General features: G+C 46.0%; 1 protein-coding gene across 1 annotated transcript in view; it reads right to left on the bottom strand.

Moving 5' to 3' along the window:
* LOC135915438 (translation initiation factor IF-2) overlaps positions 1 to 13175 on the bottom strand; it is a 63849-nt gene that overhangs the window by 18672 nt on the left and 32002 nt on the right. Inside the window, exons 5-6 of the mRNA XM_065448515.1 lie at positions 11674 to 11766; positions 7187 to 7467 (exon numbers count right to left, since the gene is read on the bottom strand). Of these exons, the coding sequence (XP_065304587.1) occupies positions 7187 to 7467; positions 11674 to 11766 (374 nt within the window). The remainder of the gene's footprint in view (positions 1 to 7186; positions 7468 to 11673; positions 11767 to 13175) is intronic.

Genomic DNA, 13175 nt, shown 5'->3' with positions numbered 1-13175 from the left:
GGCGCCTTCGTTGTAATCATGCATAACCAACTCGCCCAGCAGCACGTGTTCAATGCTTTTACACGCCTAGTACTACACAGTTTCCCACAAGAATTTGAACAGTGAGCGTGGTACAGTGTCCCAAGTAAAATACAACAACGCAAAACAGTGTCTTTGAGCCACATCATAAGGCATTCTTATCATTGTATTGCCATGACAGTGCAGGCTCAGATGGCATTAGCACCAATCACGACACTTCGTGATGCTGTGATCAACCGAAAAGAACAGAATGCTTATAGCAATGACCGACTGTGGTTTGCATCAGATGGCATGTAGATATCGATAGTGATATTAATCTTTATAACGGTATTTCTGGATTATTTTTTTTTCGCTGGGCAACATTCGTATACCTTCAACCCATTATCTTTTACCACGTCGTCGTAGTATGTTTCTACCAGCCCAGATATTCCCGTATACGCTATCAGTATCACGGTGACACATCGGCGATGATACGTTCACCTTGAGAGGAAGCTTTAGCTCGGGGAAATGAAAATAGTTTTTCTCGTCAAACATTGCACCAAATTTGATGAGGTTTGTTGCATTTCAAAGTAAAGGTTAAAATCTAGTGACTGTTGTTTGCAAATTTTTTTTATTTAGACCACCGATTCTTAAATAAAAATTGTAAACCGCAAGCTTTTAAAAAAAGGAAATTATCAAGTTTACAACTCTGTAACGCTTTGATGACGACCACGCGCATCCTTTCGGTTTCCCAAGAAAAAAAATTTACAGGCGAATCATAGTGGCGTTTCATGTCAGAAACATGAGTGAGGCATGTGTAAATCAGCCCACCATCACACTGTCAGATAAATAATTTGCCTTCTTGCACAACACGTATCGCGACTTCCGTTTAAGTTGATTAACAATTTTGTAGCTTTGGTCCAGTCGAAGGTAGATAGCGTTTCTTTTATGTTTATTGTTTCTTTGTGGTTATGATGGTGGTGGTGGTGAATTGTAGCAACAGGCGGGTTTAGCCTGGCGAACAAGGCCGGCAATTGCTCCGCCCGAGCGTCTCGCACAATACCGCTGATGGGTTTCACCATATGTCCATCAAACCGGTCTCTCTTAAGAAATCGATGAGGAGACGTGAAGTTTCTTTGCGGGCCATCACTGATCCCTCGGGAAATATAAGGTGTTGCAGGCGCGCATGCGGAAGGTCCTTGTTTTGCAAATTCTTCAGGAGAGTGTCTCTTGCATCTTGGAATTGCTGGCAGGACCACAAAAAGTGATCAATGTCTCCTGTCTCGTTGCATGCCGTACAGTTTGGAGAATTTATTCGTCCCGTTTTAAATAACCAGGTCGGTGTGCTAGCAGATCCTGTCCTTATACGATGTAGAAGTGAGGCTTCCTCTCGGTGCAATCTCTTGGTTACGCAGGGCATATGCGGTGGAACCCAAAGCGACGCAAAGTGATTTCGAATTTCAGATTTTTGCACTTGATTACTCTTTGGAGCCTTGATTTTGGGAGGATGATATAGCGCTGCGTATGCAAGCGCATCAGCTTTTTCGTTTCCTGAGATACCAATGTGGGAGGGAATCCACTGAAACTTTACTGTGAAGCCTTTGTTGTTGAGGTCTTTCACGATGGCTAGGGATTTGCGTGGGAACTTGAGGGATGGCAAACCACGGTATACTTGTTGTAATGCGGCCTTTGAGTCCGTAAGGACAACCACATTCTGCGGAGGCAAAGTCTTTAATTTGCGCAGAGCAGAAGCTATCGCTACGCCTTCCACAACTGTCGACGAGGCTATACAGTCCAGACGCCCAGACCACGCATATCTTAGAGAGGGAATGTAGTATGCAGCTGCACAGCGGTCTTCGTCTGCCTTGACAGAGCCATCTGTGTATACTTGTAGGTGATTCGGGTAAGTCGTGTTCAGGTGTTCCAGGACTAATGCCTTGGCTTCTGCAGATGGAATGCAGCTCTTTGATTGCAATCGTGGTACACTTAAGTTGCATGTGATGTCCTCGAATGTCCAGGGTGGTTCTATCCTTTCTCTCGGTCTCGAGCAGCGCAATCCTAATACGCGAAGCGTGTTCAATGCTGCATAAAAATGTGAGCGCGGTCTGTTACCTATACGTCGTAAGAGGGCTCTACCGGGCGTAGACTCACTCAATCGTAGAAGCTGGATCATCAGAGCCTCGGAAGCCTGAAGTCGTAGAGGGCGTGACTCAGCTTCGTAGAGCACTTTCTTGTTTGACGCTGGCTGTGGGACTCCAAGGCAAAGTCGGATACCTTTTCTGTGGATGGCTTCTAAGCGCTCGTATTGGCTGTCTGAGGGTGACATCAGAGGTAGCTGATACAGGACTCGACTGGTAACCAACGCTGTATGTAGCCGTAGCATTGACGTCGGGTGGTTGCCCCAGCGTATGCCAGCGACTCGCTTGAGCACATGTAGCCTGGGTGACGATGATGCCACAACGTGGTCAACACCGCGGCGCCAGAGTAGCCTGTGGTCTAAGGTAACGCCCAGAAATCGGACGTTGGTGACCTGTCGAATCTGGTATCCGTCCAAAGTCAGCGTCAAGCGTGTAGATTTTCTTTTCAGTCCAGGAAATAGTACGAATGATGATTTCTCTGCTGATAGTGTTAATCCAAGCGTTGCCAAGTGACCCTGAATTGCTTTTACTGCTCCCTGGGCTATTCGTGCGAGGCGGCGATGCTGGTAGCCGGAGACCCATATGCAGATATCATCGGCATATATAGACATCTTCACTGGTGTTCGATGGTTTAGTACTGTTGGGAGGCTACTCATGGCAATGTTAAATAATAAGGGAGATAAAACACTCCCCTGTGGCACACCACGAAATATACGTATTTCATCGCTCAAGGTGTCGCCAAGACGAACTCTGATGCGACGATCATTAAGGAACGTATGTATGAAGTGCAAGAGATGACCCGTGACGCCTATAACTTGTAACTGGCTGATGATGGCTCTTCGAGACACGTAGTCGTAAGCCTTAGAGACATCCATAAAAACAGCAAGTGTCGACAGGCCGTCCACACTGTAATGTTCTATGTGGCTTAGCAGGTCCAGCACATTGTCTTGAGCGCTTAGACGCTGCCGAAACCCAGTCATGCACGATGGTAGTTTTCGACCCTGCTCGACATACCAAGTGAGTCTTGTGCATGCCATCTTCTCGATTAGCTTCGCTGCACACGAAGTCAGTGATACCGGTCTGTATGAGTCCAGAGCTGCAGGATTCTTTCCAGGCTTCAGAACCGGCACCACCCATGCTACCTTCCATAAATGTAGGATAGCCCCACTGGCCCAGACTTGGTTGAAAAATGCCAGCAAATCACGCCGCCTCTCAACCGGTAGGTTAGTCAGCATCTGATTACTGATAAGGTCAGGTCCCACCGCACAGCGACGTCGGAGGCTGCTCATGGCTAGTTCCAGCTCTCTGAGTGTAAAAGGAGCATCCATTAGGGACGAGGATAGCGGCGGAGGCGGGTCGGCTGTGCTGGCTGACCTGCCAGAAGAGTATATTTCAGCGAACGCATTCGCAAGACAAGCAAGTGTCTTGCCTAACTTCAATGCTAGGGCTTCAAATGGCTTGTGTGGTCGAAAGTTTCCAGCAAGGTTATTAACGACCCACCATATCCTTGGAACTGGTGTGAAGACCGATAGGCTTGCACAAAATGATGCCCATTGATCTCTTCTTAGTTTCCTTGTATACCGCCGAATCACTGCGTTAATCCTGTTGTATATAGTCTTCATTGGCGGGTCACCCTTCGTCCTCATCAGCCTCCGTTCCGCTCTTCTACGGGCAGCGCATAGATTTTTGAGCTTTAGATCCGGAGCGGGGAAGTGGTCGGGTAGCTTCAGCTCAGCGGTAGCCAAGCTCTTGCTACGTAGCATGTCCGTGAACAGGTCTCCAGATGATTCGCTTAGGCCGTCCCTGTACGTATCCCAATGCGTCACAGGACAGGATCTTCGGCCGTTGGTTCTATATCCAGCAATGTTAACGAAGACAGGAAAATGATCACTGCCCATTCTATCTTTGCTAGTGGTTGACGATGCGAGGATGTCCGTTGAATGTAACGTCAAGTCAATGACACTGTAAGAGGCCGGTGGTCGAAAAAACGTCGGCTGTTTGTCATTTGCCACGCAGAGTCCCTCGGTGTTTAAAGCTCTAACAATTTGCTTTCCACGTGCGTCAGTCGTCTTGTCGCCCCAGAGAGTATGGTGCGCGTTGAAGTCCCCACATATAATCCTCGGAGCTGGGCAGCGGCTGCAGAGGTCTCTTATAATTTCTCCCATCGGGACCTTCTGACGAGAGCTCACATATACGGAGGCCACGCTGAGACTTCGGTTTCCCAGCCGCACTTGTACAGCAGTGACTTCCAATGCACTGCTGCAAAGGTCTTGAACTGGTAGAACGTAATGTGGTATTTCCCGTCTCACATATAGCATGGCGCTACCGTTCGGAAATGTCGGAATACTTTGGTTTCCATGTGCGACATAACCAGCAATTGATCTGGAACTTGGAAGACCAGCCTCGGACAGGGCCAATATTGGCACAGGCATGTTGCGTAAGAAAAGCGACAGTTCAGGTAAGTGGCACGCAAGACCCGCACAGTTCCATTGCATAATAAGTGGCACTTGTGGACGAGATGGTGAACATTGTGTCCTGACCGCATCCATATTGCTTGGTGCTTTAAGAAGAGGCAGAGCTTACAATCACTGACTCGAGAGCCAGGACTACTTCGAGCATTTCCTTCATCGAGCTCGCCGGCATCTTTTCTATGTGTGATCGCAAGGCCTTGAAGAGAGCACGTAGCACCTGCTGGCAGTCCTCCTGTTGATTTTTTTCATCGCAACGCGATTCGGGTCGCTGCAGTGCAGACACATAACTTCGCTGCTCCGGTTGTTCAGCAGTCTTGTCTTCGACGGGGCCTCTGTTCACTGATTTGACTGCTTTAGCCGGTCCGCTGCGCGATGGCACCAATGTGTCCTGGATTCCTGGAGAAGGCTTCAGGCTTGGAAAATCAGTTTCACTCTTTGAGCTCCATTTGATTTCGTCCGACTCTCTGTGACTTTCTGTCTTTTTCTTCGTCGCATTTTTCTCAGCGTTTCCTGTTGGCCCCAAGATAAACGTTTTCTTACGCTTTATTGCCGCTGCACGCGTAGGACACTTGCTATAACTAGCTGGGTGATCCCCACTGCAGTTTGCACATAGAAAGTTCTCGCTGCACGCGCATGTTTTGAAATCGTGCGGTCCTCCACATCTCTTACACCGCTGCTCACCACGGCAGTACTTGGCCACATGTCCATAGCGCTGACACTTGAAGCACCGAGGTGGTGTCTCAACGTAGTCAATGGTCTCGTGTCTTGTGAAGCCCAAGTTGATCTTCTCTGGACGGTCTGTATTTGGAGCGAACGTAAGGACCACGGAGCTGGTTCGCCTGGACTCCCAATCGGTTTCAGGAATTTGGACGCGTCGCGTGACTCTCCTTGCATGATGAACACCTTGTGGTTTTAGGTATAGCAGCAGTTCCTCGTCAGTGTACCACTTCGGTACTCCTCTAATAATGCACGTGTTTTGCATGTACGAATTGGGCACTCGTGCTGATATTGCAGTCCCTGAGATTGACTTGCAGCTGAGAAGGGAATTCACATGCTCTTCTGTCTGTACATCTAGAAGCAGGGCTCCTTGAGCTGTAAATCGGCTCCTAACTGGCGATGTGCCAAGAATTTTTTCAATTTCCGTAGACAGAACAATTGGATTTACTTTCTTCAGGTCGGCTCCTTCTGTGGCAGGGGTAATAATCACTGGGATTCCGACGGTCCTCTTCTTGCGGTGACGCACAAGCCTGAAGCCTTCATCGTCCAGATCTGTGATGTCAGCTATGTCACAATCGTCAATAAGCGTAGACTCGTCGTCTGTTTCTGAAGTCTGGTATCGCTTACAGCCACGGGTGCTCTCAGGGTCAGTCGGTGGCCTCTGGCCCGGTGTCAGGTCTGGCGTAGTCATGACGGAGCTCTCACCGCTACCAGATCGGGCTCTTCTGCAGGCTCCTATCGAAGCGGCGGGAGGCGAAGGTCCCCCCGGCCTCCGGTAGGGAAGGTACCTTGGCGAGTCGTCCGACGTCTTCGACAAATATATTTGGCAAAACCTCGAAAAAATTCAAAAACACTCGGGAGCGAGACAGCAGTGCGACTGTGTCGAACCAAACTTCTTCTTCTTCCTTCTTTGTGGTTATGAGTTCCACCAGCAGGGTAGTCATGTGACGGTAAAGTATTTAAGTGTTAATTCTTTTTCCTGAAACAAGCTAGTTGAGAATTGCGCTTGTGTCGCTTGTTCCTTATTTGTTCCCGTTTAGTTGCGCAGTTAATATGGATCAATACCAACTCGCCCAGTTGTCAGTACTTCCACTACAGCTCTGTAACTCAGCAAAGAAAAGCGATATCGCAAATCTGCAAATGACATCTAATAGCAGATCTAAAGCGGGCAACATTAATGCATTATATATGGCTCTCAAATAGACCACCAATATGTCACTAGGAATTTTGCTATACTATTGTAAACAATGTAAAACATTCACCTATGGTATAAATTGATAGATCAAATTCGTCCGGTTTGGATTCTCTAACGGATGCAGTTAAAGCACTACAACATCTGTTCTTGGTACAGAGCCATGAATTTGTGAACTTCGTGCTTCCATTTTCTTTTTAAACTTACCAATTTTTATAAATTCCTTTTAAAGTATTCAAGCCCTAAATCAAAATTCCACTTAAACGAATGACAAGAATCTTACTTTGTTTCCAATGACAAAAAATTTCATTAACATCGGCCCAGTGGTTATCTCAGAAAAGCGTTTCTGCATTTTACATCTATTTGGCATCGGAAATGGGCCCGAGCTAAAGCTTCCTGTTGAAACTCTCTAAAACATGAGCTACATAGAACGCAGTTTAATCTTATTTGCAGTCTCACGTTCCTTGGCGGCTGCGCGTCTTTATTGTTAACTACCTACCTCTCCAGTAACCACGTCGATTACATTTCTTCCTAATGAACATCACAATTAAACGCGTCGACGCCTGCGGCGCCGTGGTGAAAACACGCCGGATATGAGTTCCATCTGGTTGCAGAGCAACGAGCCAAAGAATGAGTAGTGAACATTTCCACCACCAGGGGGTCACACGCACGTCGGTACGGTCGGGTTCCTCAGCATTCCAGGAGTACGGGACATAGTTCTTTTTCTCGGCGAGGCCAGGACCAGGGAGAAGCTGCTGCTGCTGATGCTGCCGTTGCAGGTTGTTGTTGTTGTTGTTATTGGAGTCCTCTACCTTGGTTTCGTGGATGCCTAGCGCCGGCACGTCGAGTTGCGTGCGTGACACGCTGTGAGGCCGTTCACCTGGGCCGCGCTGTTCCAACTGCGACGCTTCCTTGACGCTCGCGAGCGTCGCTCCGGTCTGGGCGTCTTTCACTGCAAGCCAATGCGATGGAAGAGACAATTTAGCAAAATATGTAGTTTTATTATCACTGCCGATTTCAATTTGACAAGGAAACTTCTCGTAGAATATATAACTGGATATTGGCTTCGTTAACAGCAAGGGAAACATATGGTGCATTAGGAACTCACTGCCTTCCGGTAGAGTAATGCAACTGTCCAGCGAGTTCATCAAACGGTACGCGTTTAATGGTGGCTGCTCATAGTCAGTAGAAGGTGGGGACAGCTCCACTGGGTGTGTTGGAAATTATGCACTCAAACAGAACAATCTTGCCTGACTCCTTATTATGTGCGCGGCGGTGTAGGCAGAAATCTTTTCTTTTTTTGGGGTGTTGGGAGGAGAGGGGGTGGCGTGCGCGCGCGAGAGAAGAGGAGGGTGAAGGCAAAAAACAAAGGCTAGACAAGCCGCATCGCAACACAGAAATTTAGGGGCCAGACACGTGCCCGTTGTGCCCCTCCAACTTCGCTCCCCCCCCCCCTCCCCTTTACACCCACTTTGCTACGCTGCTGCATCTGCTGACCTCTGGGAGTGCTCAACTTAACGAATTTGCCACGTACTGTGCTCAGTATGATGCACCTTCTTAAGTTCATTATGGCTTACGACATTTCACGACAACAATGTACATTGGTGCATACGTTAAACCGTGCATTGAGCAACAACATTTATTTAATGATCACCATATTACTATTTCTTAAACCAATCCAGGACATTGATTTTAAACAAGACATATTAAGTATTCACTGAATCAAACACTGAATAGTCTGTGGAAAAGGTGCCCAAAGCCTTTCGAAGCCACTTAATCAGCTTTTGTAGGAGTTCCACAATTCAGGCCACATTAAAGTAAATGATGAACGCAAAATGTCAGACTCTATCTTGGAAAGTCATTCAAACTGATTTTAGCGCGACAAACACTGAAAAACAAGTCGCAGTTGTTTTGTTTGTCACTGTACATCCACCACACCATACATTCCAGAAGGTCGCATTGCTACTACATCACGTGATCTGAAATGCCTGTTATGTGGACAACGTTTTAGTAAAGTGTTTCTTGGCCACACGATTGATGCAACGTATTTCAAATAATTTCTATCCCAAATGGAAAGTAAAATAAGAAGACACAATACAATGATGACGGCTGCTCCTTTTCGTGTAGCAGTAACTAATCAACAAGATAGTGCAACATAGAACAGCAGAAGTTAAAAAATGAAGTACTAAGGGACGACACGCGCTATCAATCACGCATTAACTGACACATTGCTCACGGCCGAAAAGTAGGCTGCGTAGCCTATTTGCACCGCGCAGAGTAACGGGACTTCCGCCGTGTCTACACCACATGAAGTCTGGTCTTGGAATATCCAATGCATCGACTACATGGGACATGTTTCGGATGTGTCGTCAATGGACCACCGGCATGCATGCGACACAGTTCACGCAGGAACCAAGTAAGAAATTTGTAGCATATGATCGCTACTCTAAGCATTGGAAGATCCAAAAGGAAGGGCATTCTGGATCCGCCAGAAAGGCGTTAAAAGAAGATGTGTCTTTATTTTTTTTTTCATGCTGGTGTTGTAATCGCCTGTTGGTGTTTTACCTTCCCCTTTCCGTAACTTTTACATTTCTCGTTTTCTTCGCCCTACGAGCAGAGTAGAAAACTGTGTGTTCCCGTTTGCTCGCACATCCGGCCTTTCTCCTTATATCTTTGTCTTTCTGTTTATCTACACATGTATGCGCTTTCTAAGGGCAACTCCTAGGGGAACCTTCCCTTTTAAAAACTGCAAGATCTATAATCCCCATGCCTTCTTAAGCAAGCAAAACTCATAGAATACCCGTGGGTTATGCATGCACTCTTCAAACGCTTTTTGGTCCGGTGATGCGGGCGGCTGCAACAATGGAAAGCCTCTATGGTGTGTTTATCTTCCTTCCCTTCGTGTAACCTTGATTTCCAGAAATCCCACGCGCGCTGCGCGCATGGCGCAAACACTAATGGGGTAGGCCCCATTTTCTTACCCCTGTTGTACAGTGTACACTCACTGTCACTCTGTGTCGTCAGGTCCTAGCAAAAAAGACAAACAGCAAAGAAACTCTACCCTACGCGTTCGTCGACTGCCACACTGTACAAGAGAAGTGGGTGATATAAAGAAAAGTAATCGCGTGAAGCACACTTGACATATTCTTGCACACAAACCCGAAAGAATCTAACACTTCTGTATGTCAACAGTTTGAACATCCAGGAATGCAGATTTTTGGGCTAGTTGGTTCGTTGCATCAATTGAAGTCATAGCGCTAGATTGACAGGGAATTGAAAGACGACTGACAGGGACATGAAAGACATGAATAGGGCACGTCCTGTCGTCTTTCATGTCCCTGTCAATCCAGCGCTATGACTTCAATTGAGTTTGAACCTCGCAAGTTTCTATGGCACTTTTATGCCACTCATACGCGGAACGGCACAGTGTTAGGCAATTTACATCCCTGACGTACGCTGGGCCCTTCGGCAGGCATCTAGGGCACACAACTCGTCAACATGTGGATAGAGGTGAAAGATTACACTACTATAGAACAGATTTTTCAGGGTCCGAATGCACAAACGTTTCATTCGTAAATTCTATTCGACATTGGCCGGCCGCCTTCGCTATCAACGTGTACGACACCATGATTGGCTGCAATCTGCTCTCACGAACAGTTTTAGCGTAACAGCTTTTTCGTGAATACAGGCTGCGGTTTTCAAAAGTACGGAGTCTGTCGCAACAATACATTTAAGCTACCTTTTTTATTTCTTTTTCAGCAGCTACAAGATGCTTGACTTCAAGATTTCCAAAGAATTCGGGATCAAGTCATCCTTGCAATGAACAAGTTCTACGACAAAGACTAGCCAAAAGGAAAAGTTCAAGAGTCAAAGGAAAGCACCAGTGTATTATAAGGCCATGCAATATATGTAATGCAAACACCAATTCAATACAGAGCAACAGCCGTGGTAGAACTCCCTTTTTTGCGCTTTGTTGTATTTCTATAAGGGCTCCTATTTCTGATGGGTCTTCGGACCTCAAGGACCTCAGATGTTCGTTTTAACATAAAATGGGACAAAGTTTAAAGAATTACTGCTATGGTGAATAGAGGTGAAATCGCCCTTGTTTTTCGCCTCCTACAAACTTTCACACTCAAAATGGCTACGGCTGAAACACACAAATATTCACGCTCAACAGGTGAAAACTAACTGTTGCGAGTATTTTGAGGGGCTTCGATATGACATTGGGCATAGCTAAAAGCTCGCAAGCCAAGTACAGAATTGATATATATGAATGATTTCTTTGGTTTCCTGAGAAAGAAAAACTGATATTTAACGTTTATCATTCATCTGCTTGGTCAACGAAATAAGAACTCACAGTGCTTGTCCGCATTCGATGACCGAATATACTGGAGCAAGCTGTGCATAAATATCTATGCGCTTATTACACTTTTGAAAGCAATTCGAACTTATGCAATAAATTTGCAAATTTTTCATTCACTTGAGCTTATTGCTGTAGACCAACAGGTATTCTCCGTAGACCTAATATTCCCTGGGCCCCCATCTATGCACGTTATCTTGCGTAAATGCCGTGTGCGGTGGTCCGTCGCACTCTCGTGGCAGTCTCGTTATCGTGTCTATAACTAGCATCACTGGTAGCCGCTCGAACGAAAATGGCATCTTAAAGAGCCGCCATATTTTCTACTCTATAAACATAATACTTCTAGCCTAATATGTTCTTGTGTACATTGAACCGTTCCATCGTTACTCTAGCCACCCAGATTCAAGAAAACAACATTAAGCAATCAGCATACCACAGACATTCTTACAAATTACAAATAAACGACCCTGTTAATCGCTTGAAGTGGCATGTGCTGCCTCACAAGTATTTCCCAGACCAAGATGCCTCTAACTGGTAAGATGAAAGACAAAGATTTGGTCACTGGTGCCCAGCTGATTCTTTAAATGTAAGCACCGAATGCATATGTACTTCACAGCGCCAAATACTTCGGGGCAGTATCGGCAATCTCCAGTTGCGCGATCTCTATGTAGCCTGAGTATTGGCATTTCTTTAAATTAATGAATGCCCCTAAATGACCAAAGACATTCTTTACTTCGACTTCTGTAACGTTCATTCTTTCTTTAATTATGAAGAAAAAGTATACGAAAGGTATCTCACCCGCTTTCTCCTTGTTACTTGAAGCTTGCACCTGGCCATCCACGTTAACGATGCGAGACGACTCCACCTCAACCAGTTTCGTCGCCTTGGCTCCTGCGAAAATTGAACAGCTTCACTATAAAGCTATCCAGTATGCAGTGAAAAGCTGTAACGACCAACCTGCTCTTACTCGTTATTGTGCCAACAACTGCTCTTACAAACGCAGGGACTTTCAATTCAACTTTCAAGAACATAAGCAGCAGCAGCTACACTTCGCTCCATGGTACGTGATCGTACATTAGCCTTGTGGAACTCAACTAGTTTCACGAACAGTCGCCTACATTCATAGGTTTGTGATTTGAAGAGACGTCCTCCGCCTGCGCTACTGAGGCCTTGAGAAACTGTGGTACCGGCTACGAATTTGTATCCCGTTCATAAAGTCATATTTGTTTCTTATTGGATGGGCCGACCGCTTTACCTGTGATGGTTATGATGAAGCAATCGCATATTTTTGTCTGTCTATGTGACAATATGGAGAGGCCGGTGATGTGTAATCCTCTAAACACAGTAGACAGCCTGGCGATTGCCAGAACAAAATATAATAATGGAGCAGTTACAACGGGCGTATGCATTACAAAAGCAGCCAGAACGCTGTTTACAGGCCTGCGCGATGGACTTTGACAGCGACATGCACTGCCTCAGAATTCTGTGCCCTCAATTTCCGCTTCTCTATTCATATTTGCCGATCATTTCTGCTATTCTCTCTTCCTGTCGTGTGACTTTTCTACCGCTATACCCTGTTTCTGACCCCCGTTCTGGGGTAAGCAGCCAAAGATAGACAGTTGCAGTGCGGTCAGTGCTAATTTCCCTCTCTTCATTTTCTTTATTTACGTATACCTTCCTATGTTTTTTACATCACTATAGTTCCTTTCCACCCGTGCAGGGTAGCCAACCAGACTTCTTTCTGGTTAACCTCCCAGTCTTTCCTCTGTCTCTATCTCCTTGTCCAGAGAGTCAGAGAAAATAACTTGGCGTATGCAGTAATGCAACAACCGAAGCACAAAACACGTGAAATAAACGCGAGAAGAAAAAGAAAGGGATATTCCGTATGCAGTGCGTTCACCGCGCTTCTCCTGCCCCGTCGAAACGTTAAAACACTCCGCTCACGTGGTTATGCACAACGTGCCGATCTTAAGGTTCGCAAGAAATTCTGGGGAAATCTCATGCGCTAAAGGAAACCTTACATGGTGTGCAAGTGCGATTTCTCCATATTAAATGCTGCATATGAACCAAAGAAGCTCTCTCATTAAGCAACTGCTTGAACTATTTCAAATAAATACATTTTGTTGAAGAGAAAACTAGAAATTATAGTAAATGACGGAACGAGCATTTCCGTGCTCGAACATATTTTTTTATCACAAACAACTTGAGCATTTCGAAGCAGAAAGTGAAGCGCCATATGTTCCTTGATCACTTCACAATATCGCCAGCAATGTTAAACGGCCCTTACGAACAAACACCTT

The sequence above is a fragment of the Dermacentor albipictus genome, chromosome 4 (assembly GCF_038994185.2).
Source record: "Dermacentor albipictus isolate Rhodes 1998 colony chromosome 4, USDA_Dalb.pri_finalv2, whole genome shotgun sequence".
Classification (NCBI taxonomy): domain Eukaryota; kingdom Metazoa; phylum Arthropoda; class Arachnida; order Ixodida; family Ixodidae; genus Dermacentor; species Dermacentor albipictus.
Note: the sequence above shows the minus strand (reverse complement) of the source record. Positions and strands in the feature narration are given on the sequence as shown.